Source organism: Hordeum vulgare, chromosome 4H (genome assembly GCF_904849725.1).
Source record: "Hordeum vulgare subsp. vulgare chromosome 4H, MorexV3_pseudomolecules_assembly, whole genome shotgun sequence".
Taxonomy (NCBI): Eukaryota; Viridiplantae; Streptophyta; class Magnoliopsida; order Poales; family Poaceae; genus Hordeum; species Hordeum vulgare.
Genome location: NC_058521.1, coordinates 609,645,477 through 609,655,293, shown reverse-complemented (window position 1 = coordinate 609,655,293; position 9,817 = coordinate 609,645,477). Strand labels below are relative to the sequence as shown.

At 48.7% G+C, this 9,817-nt stretch overlaps 1 protein-coding gene across 1 annotated transcript; it reads left to right on the top strand.

Moving 5' to 3' along the window:
• The first annotated feature begins 4,743 nt into the window (after positions 1 to 4,743).
• On the top strand, positions 4,744 to 9,287 carry LOC123450085 (protein FAR1-RELATED SEQUENCE 6-like). Its single transcript, XM_045127489.1, has 8 exons — positions 4,744 to 4,925; positions 5,016 to 5,119; positions 5,215 to 7,344; positions 7,447 to 7,560; positions 7,642 to 7,749; positions 8,024 to 8,080; positions 8,502 to 8,583; positions 8,734 to 9,287. The coding sequence occupies exons 2-7, from the start codon at positions 5,033 to 5,035 to the stop codon at positions 8,541 to 8,543; spliced, it is 2,538 nt and encodes an 845-aa protein (XP_044983424.1). The 5' UTR covers positions 4,744 to 4,925; positions 5,016 to 5,032; the 3' UTR covers positions 8,544 to 8,583; positions 8,734 to 9,287.
• Positions 9,288 to 9,817: the final 530 nt, after the last annotated feature.

Below are 9,817 nucleotides of genomic sequence, written 5' to 3'. Positions count from 1 at the left end.
CTTGCTCGTGAGAGTCCTCTTACTATTGAATTTGACAGTGCTGGTTTTTTTTTGTGAAGGACGCCCGCTCGCGGATGGTGCTCCACTGATGTGATAGCCCCGAGGATCTCTATCATGTGCACGCCGATGCTACTTCCTCCACACCCGCTGCATTGGCCACCGGCATTGACCTCTGGCATGCTCGCTTGGGCCATCCTAACCCCACCGTTTTGCGTCAAATTCTTAGGAGTTTTTCTTCCTCATGTAATAAATTCGACAAGCATACTTGTGAGGCTTGCCGTTTAAGCAAGCACGTTCGTCTTCCCTTCAGTGCGTCTACCATGATTTCCACTTTTCCGTTTCAGCTACTTCATAGTGATGTTTGGACGTCTCCCGTTGCAAGTAACACGGGCTATCTATACTATTTGGTGATTTTAGATGATTACTCTCATTATGTGTGGAATTTTCCTCTTCGTCGTAAATCCGATGCCCGCGCCACACTCACATCTTTTTTCACTGATGTCACCACACAGTTCGGTTGCCCTATACTTGCACTCCAAACCGACAACAGAAAAGAGTTTGACAAGCTCGCTCTTTGCACTTTCCTTGCCTCTCGCGGCACCACCTTCCGCCTCACTTCCCATACACCTTGCAGCAGAACGACCGCGCTAAGCGCATTCTTTGCACTCTTAATGATTGCACTCACACGTTACTCTTCCATGCTAACGTGCCCACTCAGTTTTGGCCTGATGCCCTCGCCACCGCTACACTCCTCATTAACATTCGTCCATGTCATCCTTGGTGGAACTACGCCCTTCATCACCTCCTCTTGGGAGCACCTCTGTCCTACGACGGTCTTCGCATCGTTGGATGCCTTTGCTACCCTAGCACCGCCGCCACCGCTCCTCATAAACTCGCTCCCGTTCTCTTCCGTGTGTTTTTCTAGGCTATCCCTGTTGGAAATATGCCCTAGAGGCAATAATAAATTAGTTATTATTATATTTCTTAGTTCATGATAATCGTTTATTATCCATGCTATAATTGTATTGATTGGAAACACAATACTTGTGTGGATACATAGACAAAACACTGTCCCTAGTAAGCCTCTAGTTGACTAGCTCGTTGATCAAAGATGGTCAAGGTTTCCTGGCCATAGGCAAGTGTTGTCACTTGATAACGGGATCACATCATTAGGAGAATCATGTGATGGACTAGACCCAAACTAATAGACGTAGCATGTTGATCGTGTCATTTTGTTGCTACTGTTTTCTGCGTGTCAAGTATTTATTCCTATGACCATGAGATCATATAACTCACTGACACCGGAGGAATGCTTTGTGTGTATCAAACGTCGCAACGTAACTGGGTGACTATAAAGATGCTCTACAGGTATCTCCGAAGGTGTTAGTTGAGTTAGTATGGATCAAGACTGGGATTTGTCACTCCGTGTGAACGGAGAGGTATCTCGGGGCCCACTCGGTAATACAACATCACACATAAGCCTTGCAAGCAATGTAACTTAGTGTAAGTTGCGGGATCTTGTATTACGGAACGAGTAAAGAGACTTGCCAGTAAACGAGATTGAAATAGGTATACGGATACTGACGATCGAATCTCGGGCAAGTAACATACCGAAGGACAAAGGGAATGACATACGGGATTATATGAATCCTTGGCACTGAGGTTCAAACGATGAGATCTTCGTAGAATATGTAGGATCCAATATGGGCATCCAGGTCCCGCTATTGGATATTGACCGAGGAGTCACTCGGGTCATGTCTACATAGTTCTCGAACCCGCAGGGTCTGCACACTTAAGGTTCGACGTTGTTTTATGCGTATTTGAGTTATATGGTTGGTTACCGAATGTTGTTCGGAGTCCCGGATGAGATCACGGACGTCACGAGGGTTTCCGGAATGGTCCGGAAACGAAGATTGATATATAGGATGACCTCATTTGGTTACCGGAAGGTTTTCGTGCATTACCGGAAAAGTTTTGGGCTCATCGGTAGTGTACCGGGAGTGCCGGGAGGGGTGCCGGGGACGATCGGGAGGGGTGTCACGCCCCAAGGGGTCTCATGGGCTATGGGAAGAGATAAACCAGCCCCTAGTGGGCTGGAATAAGTTCCCACTAAGGCCCATAAGGTTTGAGAAGGAAAAAACACAAGGTGGAAAGAGTTTCCAAGTGGGAAGGTGGAATCCTACTCCAAGTAGGATTGGAGTAGGACTCCTCCACCTCCAATTTCGGCCAAACCTTTGGGTTTTGAGGCTGCCTCCTCCCCTCCCTCCCACCTATATATACGGAGGTTTTAGGGCTGATTTGAGACGATTTTCTCACGGCTGCCCGACCACATATCTCCATAGTTTTTCCTCTAGATCGCGTTTCTGCGGAGCTCGGGCGGAGCCCTGCTGAGACAAGATCATCACCAACCTCCGGAGCGCCGTCACGCTGCCGGAGAACTCTTCTACCTCTCCGTCTCTCTTGCTGGATCAAGAAGGCCTCGTCGAGCTGTACGTGTGCTGAACGCGGAGGTGCCGTCCGTTCGGTACTAGATCGTGGGACTGATCGCGGGATTGTTCGCGGGGCGGATCGAGGGACGTGAGGACGTTCCACTACATCAACCGCAATCTCTAATCGCTTCTGCTGTACGATCTACAAGGGTACGTAGATCGCTCATCCCCTCTCGTAGATGAACATCACCATGATAGGTCTTCGTGCGCGTAGGAAAATTTTTGTTTCCCATGCGACGTTCCCCAACAATCCCTCCAACACCAAAGGTTATCGGTGCTATGATCCTGTTACTCACCGCGTGTACACCTCGATACATGTGTACTTCGTCGAGACGGTGTTTCCTTTCTTCCAGGTACCTCCGGCTCCGGTCACCTCGACGCCACCCGCTTCGCCCCTCCTTGGGCGCGACGCGCGACCGCAAAGATCAGCGGCACCACCGGCTCGACGGCTGCTGCCAGCGCCACCCGGGTTCCAGGCTCCCTCCCCCGAGGTCGAGCCTATCCAGGTCTCTGGGTCCACGCCGTCCTCCTCCACGACCGTGTCGGCCCCCACCGCCAGTGACATGGCGGGCTCCCCCGTCACTGCGTCGACCCACCCCGCCGGTGCCACGACGGGTTCCCCGGCACGCACTAGCTCTGCCGCGACGAGGTCGACATCACCCTCCCTTGTCGCCGTTGGTTTTGCTCCCGCTCACGACTCGACGACTGGTTCCACCGACGAACCGGCCGCTCACGTGGGCTCGGCCGCCGGTCCGGCTCACCGCATGACGACCCGCGCCCGGGCTGGCGTTCTTCGCCCAAGCATGCGCTACTCTTCCGACGAGTATGCGTGTGTTGTGGCGACCTTGACGCCATCACCCATTCCCACATCCTTTCGCGCCGCCATACGGGACCCTCACTGGCTGGTCGCGATGTAAGAGGAGTTCGACGCCTTGCAGCACAATCGTACGTGGCAGCTTGTGCCGCGACTCCCTCGTGCCAACGTCATCTCTGGCAAGTGGGTGTTCCTCCACAAGACTCGCCCGGACGGCTCTCTCGAGCTCTACAAGGACCGGTGGGTAGTTCGTGGTTTTTGGCAACGAGCTGGCGTGGACTTCACCGACACCTTCGCCCCGGTTGTGGAACCGGGCACGATCCACACTGTGCTTTAGCTAGCGGTCTCGCGCACTTGGCTAATTCATCAGTTGGATGTCTCCAACGCCTTTCTGCATGGTCATCTGGACGAGCGGGTCTTCTGCGAGCAGCCCACACGTTTTGTCGACGCGGACCATCCCGACTCCGTGTGCTTGCTCTCTCGCTCTCTGTACGGGCTTAAGCAGACACCACGGGCCTGGTACCAGCGTATCGTTGCCTTCCTGCAGTCGTTGGGGTTTCGATCCACCCGCTCTGATGCCTCGCTCGGTGTGCTTCGTCAGGGCGCTCTCACGGCCTACATGCTCCTCTACATTGACGACATCATCCTCACGGCTTCCAATGCCGAGCTCCTTCAGCGGGTCACAACTCATCTTCGCGCTGAGTTCGCCCTGAAGGACTTGGGGCCGCTCCATTACTTTCTCGGCATAGAGGTGGTCCGTCAGGCTGACGTCTTCTTTCTGCATCAGCAGAAGTATGCTCACGAGGTTCTGGAGCGCGCCGGCATGCTCAACTGCAAGCCGACGCCCACTCCGGTCGACACCATGGCGAAGGTGTCCGCTATTGAGGGGTCTCTCGTCACCGATGCGACATTTTTATCGCTCCATCGTTGGTGCTCTACAGTACATGACGCTCACACGCTCGGGCCTGCAGTATGATGTTCAGCAGGTGTGCCTCCACATGCAGTCACCACGAGATACTCACTGGACTCTGGTACGGCGTATTCTTCGGTACATACGCGGCACCACATCTCTGGGTCTCACCTCCACCGACCTCGTCGCGTACTCCGATGCCGACTGGGCTAGCTGCCCCGACACTCGCCGCCACACATCCGGCGAGCCCTCAAGAGGCGCTAATTTTCGCCTAAAAACGCTTGGGGTGGGGTGGGGGGGAGGGGGGAGGCGAACGGCTCGATATGCCCTTATAAGTGGACCAATCTAATCCGACGACCGATCAAAATTTGGACCGGTCTATCCACGCGTACGACGCCCTATTTTGAAGCCAATAGCGTTCAATTCATTTTATTGTGGAAGCTATAATATTGAAAGTGGCAATTTTGAAAAGCTAGATATTCAAAGTGGGCAAATATCTGATTTTCCTTTTTTTTCTGCTCCCACTCTTGGTCTACTAGCCGCCCCACTGCTGCCGTCGTACCGTACCTGAGGGCCGCCGCCGGCGCCTCCACCGCCCGGGAACGCCCCCGCCTTCCCGCCTACCACGCGCGTCGACGCTGCCGTCCTCCTTCGTCGGGACACCGCGTCCCTCTGCCGCCGCCGCCACGGCGCCCCCAGTGTGGGGCTCGAGGTATGACCTAGGTTTGTCCCCATCCAGCGATTCTCCTAGTCAAATCCCCACCGACCTTCCCGATTTCCGGGCGCACGCCGGGCCGTCTAGATCCGCCCCCGACGCCGATGGAGGCGCCAATCGAGGCCGACGGGAAGAGCTCAGAGCAGCTCCCAGGGAACGGCTCATTGCCGAAGATTGCCGAGAAATCCCAGGTTAGCGAGTGCATTGGGTCATTCCAGGTGTCAAATTCTCATGTTTGCCTGCTGACGGAGCGAATTTCTTTTGGCGCTTTGCTATTTTTGGCCAGGATTTGGGAGGTAATCCAGGTATGGAACTGCCGCCGTTGCATCAGGGCAAAGAGGTCATCCTCGTGGAGGACAATGACAGTGGCCAGGAAGATGGTGGGAGTGCCAAGGTAGACGAGAATGCACCCCGCATCGGGTTGAGGTTCAAGACCTATGACGACGCGCTCAAGTACTACAAGCAGTATGCGGTGGATTCTGGCTTCTCGGCGATCACTCTCAAGTCGTCGTACCTGAAGTCGGGGGTGTGCCGGAGGCTGGTGCTCGGGTGCAGCCGGTCTGGGAGAGGGAGAGCAAACGCGTGCTATCTGTCTAGAGAAACAGCAAAGATAAACTGCCCTGCCAGGATCTCATTGAAGTTAAGGCAGGACAGGTGGCTTCACATTGACGACACCAAGCTCGATCACAACCATCCGCTCAACCAGTCCTCAGACTCGCCCATGAGCTGTTACAAGAAACTGACGGATGCCAAGAGTGTGGAAAACGCTTCACGGCTGAAAGGGCGCAGGAATGTTCCGATAGCTGACAAAGAGCAGGGGAAGTTCACTGAGATTGGAAGGCTTAAGTTTGGGGAAGGAGATGATGAGCAAATCCAGAAGTTTTTTGGGAGCATGCAGAATAAGAATCCAAATTTCTTCTACCTGGTGGATTTGGACAAACAGGGGCGTCTAAGGAACTTGTTTTGGAGTGATGCTAGGTCACAGGCAGCACATGAATACTTTGGTCATGATGTTGTTTACTTTGACACTTCATACCTGACTGAGAAATATGATCTGCCACTTGTTTTCTTCACTGGGATGAATAATCATGGCCACCCTGTTTTGTTTGGTACTGGCTTGCTTTCGGATCTAAGTGCTGAGAGCTATACCTGGCTATTCAGAGCATTTTTGGCATGTATGAAGGGTTGTTACCCAGACGCAATCATCACCGAGCACTACAATGCTATTCTAGATGCGGTTAGAGAAGTATTTTCCCAAGTTAAACACCGCCTGTGTCTGTATCGCATTATGAGAGACGTGGCCGAGAACTTGAAAGTACACGCGGAATTCAAAACGATTAAGAGAGCACTGAAGAAAGTAACATATGGGTCTTTGAAGGACTCGGAGTTTGAGGCTGATTGGAAGAAGATTATTGAGGAACATGGACTTGCAGGAAATGAATGCCTCAGTTCCCTACATGAGCATCGGCGATTATGGGCACCTGCTTATCTTAAAGACAAATTCTGGGCAGGTATGTCAGTTTCGCAGCGTGGGGAGTCTGTTGCTTCATACTATGATGGATTTGTGTACCCAAAAACTTCTCTGAAGCAATTTTTCAGCAAATATGAGATGATATTGGAGAACAAATATAAGAAAGAGTTGCAAGCGGATGAAGAATCTTCCCATAGGACTCCATTGACTGTAACAAAGTTCTACATGGAAGAGCAACTGGCCAAAGCCTACACAATCAACATGTTCAGGAAATTTCAGGAAGAGTTGAAAGCAACAATGTATTGTGATGGTATGCCAAGTAAAGTTGATGGCCAGTTTGTTACTTTTGAAGTGAAAGAATGCTCATACATGGAAGATGGAAAGGAGACGGAGAGCAGGATTTATGAAGTTTATTTTTGTAAAGAAGGGCTCATTGTTGAGTGTGAATGTGGTTTCTTTCAGTTCACTGGCATACTATGCAGACATGCGTTGTCTGTGTTTAAGTTGCATGACATGTTTGAGATCCCGTCAAGATACGTCCTTGATCGCTGGAAAAGAGACTACAAGAAACTGCATGCTTTGGCACATTATCCCAATGAGATGCTCCTTGGTGACACAGTGGAGCGCCATGATTATTTGTCTACACAGTGCCGTCAGGTTCTCAATTTAGGCTTTATATCTGAGAGCAGGTACCTTGTTGCTCTGAAGTTACTGAGAGAAGCAGAAAGGACTCTTCTCTATGATGGTCAACCTGCTAGAGACAGGCAGCCAAGGCTTCTCTCGTTCGAAGCTGATGCACCTGAAAATGGCCAAGGCCTTTTTAGTTCTCAATTTCCAGAGGGAGCGAAGAATTCCCTGTCCACGAATGCAAAGAGTCCTTGTCTGCCAGCAAAGAAAGTGGTAGAAACTAATCCGGATGCTGTATTACGGTCAAATAAAGAACAGGTTCGTCTCTTCTCAATATCTGGGCGTAAAGAGCCTCAGGCAGTCATACGTCAGTTTTGCCGTACGACTACACCTTTATTGATTTATTTATGTTCTTAGCAGGATTTTCTACGGTCATCATTTGTGCCAACTGAAACTAATATGATTCAAGGGACACCGTCGGCTTCCCATCTTGAAAGTCCTGACATGGGAGTGCAAGGAAGCATTCATCTAATGGTATGCACTCTAGTACTTTTGGTCTGCTTCTGCCACTATCATTTTCATGTATGTGAACATTTCTGTTGCGAACTTAATCAGGAAGGGATATCTCCAAACCTGACATTTGGACCTCATTTTGGAATGGATGTTAGTCACCAACATGAACTGCCTAATCAACCAAGGATGATGCCGAACAACTTTATGCAGGTTTTTGCTATGCACAGATCTTCATAATATTCTATGAACAACCGTGCTGATTTATAATATTCTATGACCTGACATTTGGACCTCATTTTGGAATGGATGTTAGTCACCAACATGAAATGCCTAATCAACCAAGGATGATGCCGAACAACATATTCCTCTTTGTTTTCAACCTTTTAGTTACTATAAACAACCATGCTGATTTATATGTTAACCATCTTCTCCTTGTGCATTTCCGACTAGTGGGATCAATGCCTTTCTGTTTAAAACGTTTCAGGTACAAGCAGATCCCCATGTTTTCGGAAATCAGTGGGCTTACAACCCAACGATGCAGGTCTGTCCGCACACAAATGACTGTCCCTTTTTTCTTGCAACCTTGAAACTTATTAGCCTATGTTTTAAGATGCATGCTAGTTCACATTTTCTTCTTCATGGTCCATGCTTATTGCCTCTGTTCTGATTTGCAACCTCGTCCTTTGGTCCCACTCTTCCAGGGATTCCATGCTTATGCAAATGCACATGAGATAAGATATTTAATGTGGTCCCACTCTTTGAGGGATTCTATTGCTCGACGTTTTCGAGCCTCATATGTTATGATTTCCAACATATGCATACGACTATTAATCTCTGTAGCTTATCAAATGTTATTACTGTACACATTGAACACCTAAAAAACTACTGTCCTCCCCGTTTTACCATTTTAGCATTTAAAGCTACTAGTGTATAATAAAATGACTGGTGTGACTATATTGCAGGATAATCCAATGCTAAGAACTCCTACTCGAAGAGCAGAGTAGATTATGTTCATTGCTCTAAAATGTGGCAGTAGAATTTTAGGTATGCTGTCTGTTTCTCCAAATCACCATCCATATATTCTCTTGGTACTGCAGTGTCTTGTGGTAGACACTAAGGTACATGAAGTTCATTGCATTCCCCCTGTATAAGGACCTTGATTCTTGATTTTTGTTTCTGGCTTGGGATTGACAGGGTGGCGACTTCTGATGTCTGGATCCCACACACAATGGATGTGAAGTGGAGGTAGATATGCTTAGAGTTTGTGCATCTTCAACTTAGGGTAACAAACTTTACATATTTGAGGACACAAGTTCTCCAGGCATAAATCTTGGAATAGCAGCAGGAATTTTTTCCGAGAATTGACGTGGCAAATTTAGGAAGTACTCCCTCCTTCCAGAATTAGTTGACTCAGATTTGTCTAGATTCGACATGTTTTAGTGTTAGATACATCCGTATCTAAACAAATCTAAGACAACTAATTTGGGACGAAGGTAATTCTACAGAATACACAGATGCTGGTTAGAAAAAAGGAGTATGCAGATGCTAGCATACAACAAACCTCTTTTTTCTTGGCACCCCGCTCCAGTAGTCCAGTTCTTACCCTCCGCGTTTGTCACTACTCCATCTTTCTTCTCAAGGGTTGTTCAATACACTTCGATTTGGTTCTCATTTGGTACTTGGCCTCTGGATCTGTATTTTTTTTTTCCCTTGGTCATGATCGAGCATGGTTGTGGTTTCCTTCGATATTGACGTGCCTGTGGATTTCAGTGTTTTTGGTTTTCAGACTAAAGGATCAAAACATTCACTTGCATTCAATCGAAAATCCAACCACATGATTCAATTATTTGAGTTTTTAAAAAAATATCTGAACTTGTGTGTACCACCGTAATGGCTGAAATATTTTGATTGGAATACAGCTATTTCGGTATCTACTGAAATTTCATTGAAAGTGATCCTTATTCATGTGAATGTGCAATTTTGGAACCATTCTTCATTTTGTGCTTTTTGTTTTTGAGTGGTGAATCATAAGGCTTATGGGAATGATGGACATGATGAATATGGGCTGATGGCCAGTGGCGTGGCTCCGCTAGCTAAGGAGAGAGGAATGTCCCCGTGTGCATCAAGCTCTGGCTTTGCACAAGATCCATCCAACTGGGCTGGCCCATTTGCAGTTCAAATAAAAAAACATAATGCTAAACCACTGTAGCTGGACGGTACTGTACCAACGCTTTACATTGGCACCACGGTTATTTTTCTCTTTTTTATTTTCGAATAT

Bases quoted from the DNA above. Each gene is read 5' to 3' on its own strand.
- LOC123450085 (XM_045127489.1), top strand. From the start codon at position 5,033: ATGGAGGCGCCAATCGAGGCCGACGGGAAGAGCTCAGAGCAGCTCCCA. The intron at 5,120-5,214 runs GTTAGCGAGTGC...ATTTTTGGCCAG, and splicing joins AGATTGCCGAGAAATCCCAG to GATTTGGGAGGTAATCCAGG. The intron at 7,561-7,641 runs GTATGCACTCTA...GAACTTAATCAG, and splicing joins AAGGAAGCATTCATCTAATG to GAAGGGATATCTCCAAACCT.